The sequence below is a fragment of the Schistocerca piceifrons genome, chromosome 5 (genome assembly GCF_021461385.2).
Source record: "Schistocerca piceifrons isolate TAMUIC-IGC-003096 chromosome 5, iqSchPice1.1, whole genome shotgun sequence".
In the NCBI taxonomy this organism is placed as follows: domain Eukaryota; kingdom Metazoa; phylum Arthropoda; class Insecta; order Orthoptera; family Acrididae; genus Schistocerca; species Schistocerca piceifrons.
The window spans coordinates 357066567-357080287 of record NC_060142.1 but is presented as its reverse complement, the minus strand read 5'-3'; the positions used below and the strand labels follow the sequence as shown (position 1 = coordinate 357080287).

The window sequence follows — 13721 nt, the reverse complement described above, 5'->3', positions numbered from 1 at the left end:
GGTAAGTCTTTCCGCTCCCGGGATTGGAATGACTCCTTACCCTCTCCCTTAAAACCCACTTCCTTTTGTCTTTCCCTCTTTCCTGATGAGGCAACAGTTTGTTGCGAAAGCTTGAATTTTGTGTGTATGTTTGTGTTTGTTTGTGTGTCTGTCGACCTGCCAGCACTTTCATTTGGTAAGTCACATCATCTTTGTTTTTAGATATATTTTTCCTACATGGAACGCTTCCCTCTATATATATATAATTTTTTTTTTTTTTAAATTGATAGGAAAGGAGGGAATATCCTTCATTACCAAGTCCTAGTTTGTTGAAGACCAATGTTTTGGTATATTACATAATACATCTTAATCTTCATATACTTTTCTAATAATTAATCAGTACCTGTGGTTTGCAGTTTCACTATGTTCATGAGGAAAAATCTTCAGGCAACACATACATGCACTATGTGATCAAAAGTTTCCGGACACTCCCGGCAATATACGTTTTTCATATTAGGTGCATTGTACTGCCACCTACTGCCATGTACTGCATTGTGAGAGAGCAGAATGGGGCACACTGCAGAACCAACAGACTTCTAACATGGTAATTGCCATTGACGCCTCGCTTGGTGTAAGGAGCGTAAACATTGGACGATTGAACATTGGAAAAACATTGTGTAGAGTGATGAATTATGGTACACAATGTGAAGATCTGATGGCAAGGTGTAGGTGAGGCGAATGTCCGGTGAACGTCATCTGCCAGCATATGTAGTGCCAACAGTAACATTTGGAGGTGGCAGTGTTATGGTGTGGTCATGTTTTTCATGGAGGGGGCTTGCACCCCTTGTTGTTTTGCATGGAACTATCACAGCACAGGCCTACATTGTTGTTTTAAGCACCTTTTTCCTTCCCACTGTGGCATCTTTCAACACAATCGAGCACCTATTCATAATGCACGCCCTGTGGCGGAGTGGTTACGTGACAATAACATCCCTGTAATGGACTGGCCTGCACAGCGTCCTGATGTGAATTCTATAGAACACTTTTGGGATGTTTTGGAATGCCAACTTCATGCCAGGCATCACTGACCATCAATGATACCTCTCCTCAGTGCAGCACTTCATGAAGAATGGTCTGCTATTCCCCAAGAAATCTTCCAGCACCTGATTGAATGTATGCCTGCAAGAGTGAAAGCTATCATCAAGGCTATGGGTGGGAAACACAATATTGAACTCCAGCATTACCAATGGAGGGAGCCACAAACTTGTAAGTCATTTTCAGCCAGTTGTCCGGGTGCTTTTGATCACGTATTGCACATACATACAGAATGTAAAATAAAAGACAGGGATTGCATTTGACATTATACTAAAACACAAATTTTGAGTGTACCAGGAGTACATAGTTAATACCATGGAAGCAAAAAGACCTTTACTTCAGCCTTACAAAAATACAGTCAGGCAAATATAAAGTGTTTGTATTCCTACATGGGTGCCTCAAGGATCATAAAAATCCAGGCAGACTTTGCCAAATGTCTTAGCTTATAGTTCACAAAATTCATTGAAAAGCACTAGGAGTATATGGCATTGAATAACTGAATCAGTACACAACATTGACATCATCTGCCACCTTTGTGGCATGATCTCGATCTCTGTTATCAGATTATACAGTAATGAACAAATACATAATTGTATGTCATAGTCAGACACTAGATTTTAGATCACACGTTTCATCTTCAGGCCCTCTCTCTTTCTGATAGTTGCTGGTTGGCTGTGACTTGGGGACAACCTGTTTATCTGAGATATAGCATTGCTTATAATAGCACTTCTCATACAGTACTCAGATGATTTTCCAATTAGAAGCAGAGCCAGAGGAGAGGAGATGCCACTAGCCAGCATTACAGTCATCTTGTAGTTCTGGTGATGTTAGTCACAGATGTGTGAAGCAACACTATACAAGCTAATTTACCCATTCTCGTGGGCTGTGAGTCAGTAGATTGTTTGTAGCAGACAGGTATTAATTATGTGGAATGGACCCACTATTGTGCTGATGAATTTCAGATGTTAAATCTGGCAGGTAAACAGAATGCGATGTTAACATATGTTAAAAGTATATTTCAGTTGAGCAGACAGTTAAATTGTAACTGAGATGCAGTATGGGTAGGTTGCAAGAAAATGGCGTGCCATGCGAATATGAAAGGCATCACATAAGGGCAGCATACTGCCAGCTGGGTAAGCCATGAAAAACACACACCTTATTCTGATGTCAGATGACACAGCATAACTTCTGTGGAGTGGAAGAAGGGCACTCATGACATGGAAAGTAATGGCTGCCTGCTTGGAAACAGCAAGCAGGGATCTGGAAGAGTAGGGGAAGACAATAGCCATATGATGGCTCCGCATCAGCCATGCACACACCTGGGGAAAAAGAGGGGAAGTGTGAATGGAAAATATGACATCCTGTTCAATTCATAGTATTGCTGAAACAAACTGTAAATACTGTGCATTATTTTTGACTTGTACAATCTGCACATTTTGCATAATAAAAGAACTATCCTGAAGAGGTGGGTATCCCTTTAATGAAAGTAACATAGCCTTCAAATATATTATGAGAACTACACCCATAAGATCAGGCTTGCAATTCAGTCTCATTTCAGTAAAGAGAATTGAATAGAAAACCATTATACTATTTACAAATCGATCTACTGATAATGAATGTGAGGAAACAGTGATGATGACAGAAAAGTGAAAATTAATGAGAGAACACATCATGTAGTTTCAATGAATATGAATAAAATTTAAACTTAAGCAGGCTCACTCGTAACATAGAGGAGCAAAAGTAACAAAAAAACATAAACTGTATACCAGGTAGCACACTGATTAAGATAACAGTTCCTTTCTCAAGGCAGTGACATAATCGATGTATGTATAACACATTGATAAAATGGGGAAAATGGATGAGGAGATTGTGGTACTGCTTATATTGGCAGGTAGCCTGATAAGTTCCCACAGTGGACACGGTACCACTTATCTCTTGCTGTGGCTGGCAGCATGGCATGTGAGTAGCCCAAGCCCCCGTCCATCTCGCTATCAGTACATGGTCATAAACTTGAAAGGCTGGTCATATACTTTCAACATATGTGGCTTTCTTCTCTAAGTTTAACACAGTGCAAACATTTAGACAGATCTGCACTGTCTTGTGATTGGAGGCCATAGGTATGCTTGAAATGTAAAGGTTACTCTGATGGTGCTTGGGGCCAGGGATTTCTGTGCTTCTGAACATCTTTCATAGTACTGGGTTTGACTCATGGTGGTTCCACCAGAGGGCAAGGATGGCACTGCTTGTCTGCAATGGTGCTTCAAGCTACTGTAGTACATGATTACAGAGCAGTTGGGAGACTGCTCTGTAATCATGTATTAGTCCAAACTTATTGGTAACAAATCTATCAATCTGTCTTCGAATTGCTTCAATATCTTCATTCAGTGCAGACCCCAAATACTCAAGCAGAACTCAAGCATAGGTTGCACTAGTGTCCTATATGAGGGTCTTCTTTACAAATGAACCACACTTTCCAAAATTTCTCCCAATAAACTGAAGTGAACCATTTACTTTCCATACTGCAATCCTTAACATGCTCATTCCACTTCATATCACTTGCTGTGTTATACCCAGCTATGTAAATGACATGACCGTATCAAGCAGACCACTACTGATGCTGTATTTTAACATTGTGGGTTTGTTTCTCCCACTCATCTGCATTAACTTTAATTTTTCTACATTTAGAGGTAGCTGCCATTCATCGCAACAACTAGAAATATTTTTATAAGTTGTCTTGTGTTCTCTTACAGTCACTCAATCATGACACCTTTCTGTATGCCACAGCATCATGAGCAAGCTGCTGCAGACTGCTGCTCGTCCTATCCACCAGATCATTTATGTATACAGAAAATAAACAGCTGTCCTCTCAGGCTTCTCTGGGGCACTTCTGATGATACCCGTGTCGCTGATGAACACTCACTGTTAAGGACAACATACTGGGTTCTAGTACTTGAGAAGTCGTTGAACCACTCACATACCTGCGAACCTATTCCATATGCTTGTACCAGATTTGATGCAATGTTCTGTGGAACTGGTAGAGCTGTATTTACAATAAAAGTTAGCTGCATTGTTAATGTACAGTAAGATAGTTCTTACAAACACTTGCAAGACATGTTTCACAGTTGACACAGTGCCACTACTATGGAAGTATTCCTTACAGGGTGACAAGGAATGTCCCAATAATGGAGTCAGTGATTAATTGCACATATATTTTATTTATGAAATGCAATACAGTAGCTTGTCTATGATGTATCATAGCTCAAAATGCACTGAAGTCTTTGAATCATCCACAGATGTCCTCTTTCTCATTTGCCAGTGATCCATGTCACAGTCAGTATCCCCATAATCAGCTTTCACACTATTTCTCAACATTTCCCCTCTTGAACAGCATGCAGGAAAAATGGACATTTAAATCTTTCCATGGGAGCTCTGATTAATCAAAATGAGAGTCATGATGGTCACTCCTCACTATATAGATGTCCATCAGTAGAATATTTTTGCATTTGGAGGAGATAGTTAGTTATTGAAATTTTTTGAATATTTTTGCATTTGGAGGAGATAGTTAGTTATTGAAATTTTTTGAAAAGATCTCACATAAAAAAAAAAAAAAAAAAAAAAAAAAACCTTTGTTTCAAAGGTTGAAACCCCCTTTGTTTCAAAGGTTGAAACCCCAACTCATGTATCATATCCTTGACACTCTGTCCCCTGTTTCATGAAAGTACAAAATGACGTGCCCTTCTTTGAACTTTTTCGATGTCCTCTGTCAATCCAATCTGGTAAGCATCCTACACTGCACAACAGTACTTTAGCATCTCTTTAGTAGCTCTGTTGCAACTTGTTAGTGCTTTGCCAATATCTCTGGTTCACTCTCCCTTCAATATTATCTATCTGATTGTACCTATTTAAGTTGGCATAATTGTAAGTCCTGGCAGCCTTCAGCTGAATTGGCAACCTTCACTTTTGTGAAATTTATTGTATAACCGAAATTTAACACATTACTTTTAGCACTCATGTGGATGACCTCACACTTTTAATTATTTATGGTCAACTGCCACACTTTGCACCATACAGATGTCTTGTCTAAATTATTTTTCTATTGGTTTTATCTTCTGATGACTTTATTAGACATAAATGACAGCCTCATCTGCAATCAGTCTAAAAGGGCTGTCCAGATTGTCACCTACATCATTTATGTAGACGAAGACCAGTAGAGGGCTCATAACATTTCCACATAGAATGTCAGATATCACTTCTGTTTCACTCAATAATTTTCCATCAGGTACTGCAAAATGTGACTTTTTTAAAGGAAATCGGAAATACAGTTGCACAACTGGGATGATACTCCATAGGCATACAATTCGAACAGATGCGACAGATGTGGCTTATAGATCACAGGATAATGCAAGACTTTTCTTCTTCTCTCTCTCTCTCTCTCTCTCTCTCTCTCTCTCTCTCTCTCTCTCTAAAAAGGTACTCCTTTTGTCAGTACCTTGGTCATGGGCTTGGTGACAGTAGCATAATCTTTGATGAAATGGTAATGGGGGAGAGAGAGAGAGAGAGAGAGAGAGAGAGAAATGGATAGTGTTCAGTGCCTTCGTATCTATATTTGCATTGCTTTGGGTTTCTCTTAGTATTTTTTCTCTGGAAATGACAACTCCATTTGCATCTTTCCTTTTCTCTGTTTTTGAAATTCCCTATGCCCTTCATGAATCTAACTTCACTCTGCTTTACATCTACATTCACATTTCGCAGACCTTTGTGAAATGCATGGTAGAGGTGTCTCCCATTGCACTACATATTAAGATTTCTTCCCATTCCATTCACATGTGGGTTGCTGGAAGAATGATTGATTAAATACCTCTGTATGCACTGTAATTTATCTGATCTTTTTTTCCTGGTGTCTGCAGGAGAAATACATAGGAGTTGTAATTTACTCTTAGGTTCCTCACTTAATACTGGTTCTTAAAACTGTGTAATTAGTCTTTAACATGATAGTTGTTGCCTATTTTCAAGCATTTTACTGTTAAGTAAGGTTTTTCAGTATTTCTGTGAGTCAAACTTGTGACCATTTGTAATGCCCTGCTTTGTATACATTCAAATCAACTGTTGGTCCTAGTTGGTGTGGGTATCACATGATTCTAAGATAGGGCATACACCAATGTTTTTAAGCAGTCTACTTCATTCTCCCAGTATTCAATCAATGAACCTTAGTCTGCCCCCTGCTCTGAAATCTACCGAGTCTATGTGATTGTTCCATTCCATATCAGCACAAACCGTTACATCCATGTTCTTATGTGAGTAGACTGATTTCAGTTTTGAATAGTTGATATTGTAGTCACAGGAAACAGCCTTTCTCTAGAATGACATTTTCACTCTGCAGCAGTGTGTGCGTGGATATGATACTTCCTGTCAAATTAAAACTGTGTGCTGGACCAAGACTTGAACTTGGGATTTCGAGTCTCGGTCCGGCACACAGTTTTAATCTGCCAGGAAGTCTCAACCTTTCTCTATTTTTTGAGGAGCACAATTTTTTGTTTCTAAAATTTTAGTTACCCTAAATTTTCCAGCTGTGCTCTGTGTTCCCTTTGACATGATTTGAAAATTTCATTGTTTACATCCCTCTTGTCATGTCATGCTGTCTCTATCTGGAATTGAGGCCATGACTGACTACTCTACTGAAACCCACTTCTGCCATCTGCTGTTTTTGCTCATGCCTGTTAAATCTAGTAAATAGAGGTACTCTTTGTTTTTAGGACTGTATACTCTTTTATAGTCACTTTATTGCACGACGATGACTCTGTGAGTAAGAGTAAGACTATAAATCCAAAGGTCTGGTATGTGGTCCTCAGTTTGTATTGTCTCTTTCAACTGTGGCAATGATTTATTAATGTGAGAAATGTGAAATCCTACAGTGCTTAAGAGACCATGTTTAAATGTAAGTTCCCCTGCAACTGGACGAGTAAGTCAGTTCGGAGAAAGTCAAAAGCATGCCATCTCCATTAGGACCATACCTGACCACCTCTCAAATTGAGGACAATTTTACCTTTTTAACGGTACCTTATAATCATTTTCTCAAATATTTTCTAAGAAAAATTAAATTTAACAATAGTATTACAATTTCAATCAATGTGCACTCTTTTCAGTTTCTTGTTATAGTTCCTGACACTTTGTCTTCATATTAACACCAGCTGAATTATCATCAGTGACAAAATTTATAAATAAAAATGTTTCCTTTATTTTCAGGAGTTAAGAATACTGAAAAATTTCTCATCATTAAAAGCAATCATTTCTGGGCTACAGTCAAATCCTGTGTATAGACTGCAGAAATCATGGCAGCTTCTACCCAGGGAGAAGGTATAGTAACTTTAATTATTACTTTGTGTTGTAGCATGTGATCATGTAACTGCCTTATTGTAAAAGAATTAAAGTGCCTTATTGATCAGATTAGTTTACAACAAACACTGACTATTACAGCTCTCAAGAAAGATACTGAAGGAAAATTAGATGAGCTAAAACACTTATAAGAAGGGTCATTCAGAAGGTATTGTAAAAGTAATTCATGTAACTGTATTTTCCAGACTTACAATTATCATATCTTCTGATATTAGTAGCCCATTGTTATATATAGGAATGCATCATGTAAAACAAATCAATGAAATGTCTGTAACAGAGTTACACTTTTTTTCCAAAAGTTTCTCAAAGATGCTTCCAAGGATCTAGATTGTTTGGCACACAGTGTTTTTTTCTTTTGTGTGTGTGTGTGTGTGTGTGTGTGTGTGTGTGTGTGTGTGTCTGTGTGCCTACAGAGTGACTCTACTACTGTGGTGTGGGTGATCAAAATATGAAATAAAGTCCAAAGGTTTCAGAAGATCTGACATAGAACTGAAAGCACCATGTAGATTGAGAATGCTGTGGATTATTTGTAACAGATGAGTTCATTGCTTTCATACAAAAAAACTAGTAGGCAGGTACTAATGAATAACTGTGTCACTGGTTTTCATTTGAGAATATTTTGTTTTGTAGTGGATCCCGGTGTGCTCAGATAATACTGAGGTGTGAAAACAAAGGTCCTCTCGAAAGTGTAGATGTTAACATATGAGGGCTGTTCAGTAAAGAATGATCATAATTTTTCGTGCTTAAGTTTAATCTCATGATAGTCTGTTAGCTTAATGTGCAACAAACACACCATAGTAGTTTCATTGTTGGGACTCCTGGTCCCCACCTGTGTGAGGCACGCAATGTCAGACATGTTCAGTATTGCCTACTGCTGCAATGGAGGTAACATGCGAGGAACAATATGCGGCTTTGAAATTCTGCTTTCGTCTGAACAAATCTTCAGCTGAGGCCTATACAGTGTTACAGGAGACCTATGAGAGTCTATTCTTCCCTACAGCATAACTTAAAGGTGGTTCAAAATATTTAAAGAGGGGAGACAATCAATTTCAAAGGAAGGTGGACCCAGTACTCCAGTTACTGCTCTTATGGAAGAAAACATCAACACTGCTGCTGTTATTGTGAGAGAGGATCGAAAAATTACCTTAAGATCACTTTCTGAAAGACTGAGCATTTCATTGGGTGCCACCCACATGCTGGTGACAGAAAAATTACACGTGACGTGTGTTTGTGCATGATGGGTTCCAAGGCTGTTGATTCCTGAACAAAAAGGACATTTGCATGCAGGTCCGCATGTAGTTAAGATTGATGTTAGAGGAAGATCCAGAGTTTCTTTCAAATATAATCACTGCTGATGAAACCATTTTGATCCTGAGAGCAAACAGCAAAGCTCCATGTGGAAATCCCCTTCATTACCAACCCCCAGAAAAGCAAAAGTGGTTACTTCTGCTGGGAAAGTTGTGGTCATCTCATTCTTTGATATTCATGGAATGGTTTATCAGCTGGATGCTGCACCACGATAATGTGTGGCCGCATATTGCCAATGCTGCTGCTGAATGTCTGAAAAAAATCAACGTGAAGTGCATCCCTCACCCTCCCTATAGTCTGGATTTAGCCCCATGTGACTTTCTTCTATTCCCTAACATGAAGAAACACCTTCAAGGGAGGCATTATCAATCACAGTGGTGAAGGCTGTGGAGGTGATTTTGAAGGACCTCTCAAAAAATGATATCCAGCGTGTATTTGAAGATTGGCAGAAATGCTGGGACAAGTGCATTGCATTCATGGGAGACTGCTTTGAGAAGGACCATCAAAATTATGAGGATGTGTAAAGGTATGTTGTCAAAAAAAAGTTGTGAACATTCTTTATTGAACAGCCCTTATATTATGACATACAATGAAAAGCTATTATTGTCAACACCGAAGCAATCAAATGCTTCAGCTGAGTTAATGGAATAATTTAATGAGGCAAGGAGTTTTGCCTGACTGTATATACAGAACAAAGGAAAAATGAGTTTGGTACATTTAATTATTGACAATGTGACATATTTTACTATTTAGCAGGTAACACTTACTTTATGATGAATTTTATGCTTTTTGGTGCCTTAAGTTTTATATCACCATGTAAGCTGTTTAAAATGTCTTTAAGCTTCCTAATGTTGATCTAAGGACTGAAACCGAATATAATGAATAATTATGTATGCAGCCCTTGGTAGTGAACTAAGACATTCCTTAAGTACTTAGTAGCTATACAGCACCATCTTCACAAATTTTATTGACATTTTTACTGTCTGACTCAGTGAGCTTCTAAATTTAATGTCATACTTGAAGTTTTTTGGTTTGTTTCTTGCAGGTGGAACTGTTTGAAGAACTAGCCAGGATATTTAGTGAGGATAATAATCAGTGGGCTCAGCGTGAACTACTTATGCGAGAAGGAACAGCAAAATTTGCTGACACAGTTGGTGAAAATGACAGGCAGTTACAAAAAGTAATCCAGCGGCAGCATAATAATAGTGGAGTATGTTTCAGCAGTATTACATCATCTTACTAATGGTGAATTGTAGTCTAGCATTTGAATCCAAAAGATTTCATGGTAATACAGTAGTTCACATATGCATTAATAAGTATAGAGACACACATACAAATACCTGTCCACACTCGGTGTTTGCACTGGTTTTGTTTTTTATATTACTCTTGATTAGAAACATTATTCTTGACTTTCAGCTCTGACAAAAAGTTTTAGAGTTTAGGTCAATGTGCAAAACATCTGAGTCATAAAAAAGACCACTATCTGTAAGTTTATTCCTCAGACCTCTGTCTCTAATTCTGCAACCAAGTTGACCAGCTCACTTCTGGGTAGGATGAGTGGGTTTGGATCCATGTAAATTACAGCAATCCACTCCACCGACAGTTGCCTTCTCACAAGCAGCACATCATGGCTGTATCTTTCTCAACCTGGAGACAAGTCTCTGTTCTACAGAGATATAATGGATCACACAAAATTAACTTACATGATTTAGAGGCAGGTGGCACACATGACTGTCATCCTGTAAGAGTTAACTGATGGCTGTGGCTGCAAGAAGGGCAACCAACCACAAAGTTAAAAATACACAAGTGTCAAACAATTAACTAGAGCAAACAGGATAATTTCAGGAGGAAAAGAAGCCAATGAGTTACCATTTTTCCATGTCCTTTCATGAGCAAAGGACTGATTCAGAGATGAATCAACATGTTAGCTAACCTTTCCCAGTCTAGTGACCATAAAAGTTAAAACTCTATTTCTGCATTTAAATGGCAATATTTTCGGTTCTCTAGTAATAAACTCATTTGTTGGGGCTCAAGTGGAAGGTAAATCCTTGTAGAATATTTCTCGTTTGACACTTCGTGTGTCAGTTCAGGATAAACTGAATAAAAACAGTTTTAATAAAATGTTATTAAACACAGAATTTTGTCAAATGTCTTTTTCAGAAATTTTATTTCTTTTTATTGAATCAATATACCATGGAGACAATGGTCAAAACACACAACATTTCTTTTGATATAAAAGAATAGGGCCAACGCATTGTCCAATATTAAAAGCTATATTGACCATTAGCTGGTGTTAGCAGAAACAAACATTTGAATATATTTGCTCAACAGACTAGTTCTTATAGACTCACAATGATAGTGGTGGATCCCTCAAATTCTCTCATACTGCTGTGGATTTTGTGACTCCAAATTAATAGCCACTATTCTAACAGACACCAAATATATTCCAGAGACTTGAAAAAGCCACTCTAGCATACACATTCATTTTTCTTTGAAGCCCATTGTAATTGTTGTAGTTGCAGAGACAAGGACATACTCTGCAGATACAGAAAATGTCCAACTGAAAACTGTTCCCAAAATATGCAAAGCTCATGTAAATATTATTCATTGAGCATCCACCTAGACCAGACTAAACATTCGGAATGCCACATGTTGAACCACGATCACCACTCCATAGAACCACCTGTCACTAATTAGTAACAGCATGATATGCACAAGTCTAACTGATATGAAGATCTACATACATACTCAGCAAGCCACTGTGTAGTGCATGTTCGAGGGTACCTTGTACCACTTCTAGTCATTCCCTTTCCATCGAACTTGCAAATTGATTGAGGGAAAAGCGAAGGTCTATATACCTCTATGAGCCTTAATTTCTCTTACATTGCCTTAACAGTCCTTAAGCAAAACATATGTTCGCTGAGCAGGATCATTCTGCTGTCAGTTGCAGATTTTGGTGCTCTAAATTTTCTCAGTACTGTTTTGTGAGAAGAACAGTGTCCTCAATCCAGGTTTCCCATTTGGGTTCACAAGGTATCTCTGTAATACTTGCAGGTCATTCAAAAACATGGGTAACAAATCCATCAGCACACCTCTGAATTGCTACAATACTTTGCTTTAATCCAACCTGGTGAGGATACCAAACACTCAAGCAGTACTCAGAATAGATCCACAAGTCCTTTATAGAAGAGCTACACTTTCCTAAAATTCTCCCAATAAATTGAAGTTCCCTACTACTATCCCTATGTGCTCATTTCATTTAGTATATTTCATAGATTTGCAATGCTATGTTTATACACATCTACAGCTACACTCCACAAATCACCATGAGGTGCATGGCAGAGGGTACATCCCACTGAACCACTTATTTGAACATAATAGGATTTTTTTCCCAGTCATCTGCATTAACTTACATTTTTCTACATTAAGAGAAAGCTGTCATTCATCACACTAAATAAAAATTCTGTTGAAGTCAATGCATATCCTTCTATAATCACTCAACAACATTACTTTGCCATATACTGCAGTGTCATCAGCAAACAGGTGGCTGCTCATCAATCGGATAACTTTATGTATAGAGAATAAGAACAGTCCTGTCACACTTCCCTGGTCCACTCTTCTCAGTACCCTTGTCTCTGAGGAACAATTTACTGGTTTCTATTTCTTAAGAAGTATTTCAGCCACTCTAATGTTTGGGAACCTGTTATGTATGTGGGGCACCACATCAAATGATTTCCAGAAATATGTGAATAGGGAATCTGACTGTTGCCCTTCATCCATGGTTTGCAGGATACTGTGCAAGAAAAGGGCAACCTGAGTTCTGTCTGAGTTATGCTTTTTAAATCTGTTCAGATTTGTGGAAAGAAGAAATTTATTATATTCAGACTTAGAATATGTATAAGAATTCTGCTGCAAAGTGACATTGGTCTGTAATTTTGTGGGCCCTTTCTTTTACCCTTCTTATATTAGTCACCTGCACTTTTCCTCAGCTGCTTGGCACTTTTTGCTGGGCAAAAGATTTGTGATGAATGTGAGCTAAGTAGGAGGCCAGTGCAGCGGAGTACTTTCTGTAAAACTGAATTTGGACTCCATCCAGACTTGGTGACTTATTTGTTTTCAAATCTTTCTGTTGCTTCTCTGCACCCATTACGATGTCTTCCATACAGGCATCTGTGCGACCATTATAGGAATCTGGGTGACGTTTATGGGAATCTGTTCACATAGAAGATCACAGTTTCAAATCTCATCAGACAACAGTATGTATGTGAAAAATTTCTTGAACGTAAAATTTAGAATTTCAGCTATCCTTTTATTGTCTTCTACTGTTACATCAGACTGGTTAACAAATGATTGGACAGCATAGTGATTTTATGTAGGACCAAAATTTTTTCAGGTTTTTGGTGAAATCTTATCCTAAGGCATGATGGTGTAAGGTTCTTTTTTTTTTTTAGGTGCATGAATTTTTAATAACTTCCGCCTGTCAATATTTCCACTATTTCCACATTTACTTTTAAACCAAGAGTGCTACAATCTCAGTGTTGTGACAGTGCCACGACATTTAACAGTGCCACCACGACAGTACGCGCAAACGGCGATAGAGGCGCTCCGCAACTCGGCTGAGCGCGGGAGCGCCACCTAGCTACAAACGGCACCGGCCGCATGTCACGGCACAGCAGTCGAATAAGAGATACTGAGTTGTTATCATGTAACCAGCTATTGTTTCTAAGTGAGTGTGTTTGAATATCCATGCAATTATTGGTGATTAAAGGTTATAACACTTTTTGGCGACGAGGTCAGATATTTTCACTGCGTTGTGGATTTGTGTGTTTGTGATGGGGCAGACATGGAACAGCTTATGCAAGTGCTCATTGAACAACAAACACAGCTGACGGCTGCTATTCAGGCACAACAAACACAGCTGACAGCTGCTATTCAGGCACTGTCGA

At 38.5% G+C, this 13721-nt stretch overlaps 1 protein-coding gene across 2 annotated transcripts in view; it reads left to right on the top strand.

Annotated features, from left to right (window-relative positions):
- The window catches only part of LOC124798104 (ral guanine nucleotide dissociation stimulator-like 1), a 576462-nt gene that overhangs the window by 518294 nt on the left and 44447 nt on the right, over positions 1-13721 (top strand). For both annotated transcript variants that reach the window (XM_047261355.1, XM_047261354.1), the window contains exons 8-9: positions 7318-7428; positions 9821-9985. In XM_047261355.1, coding sequence (XP_047117311.1) covers positions 7318-7428; positions 9821-9985 — 276 coding nt within the window. The remainder of the gene's footprint in view (positions 1-7317; positions 7429-9820; positions 9986-13721) is intronic.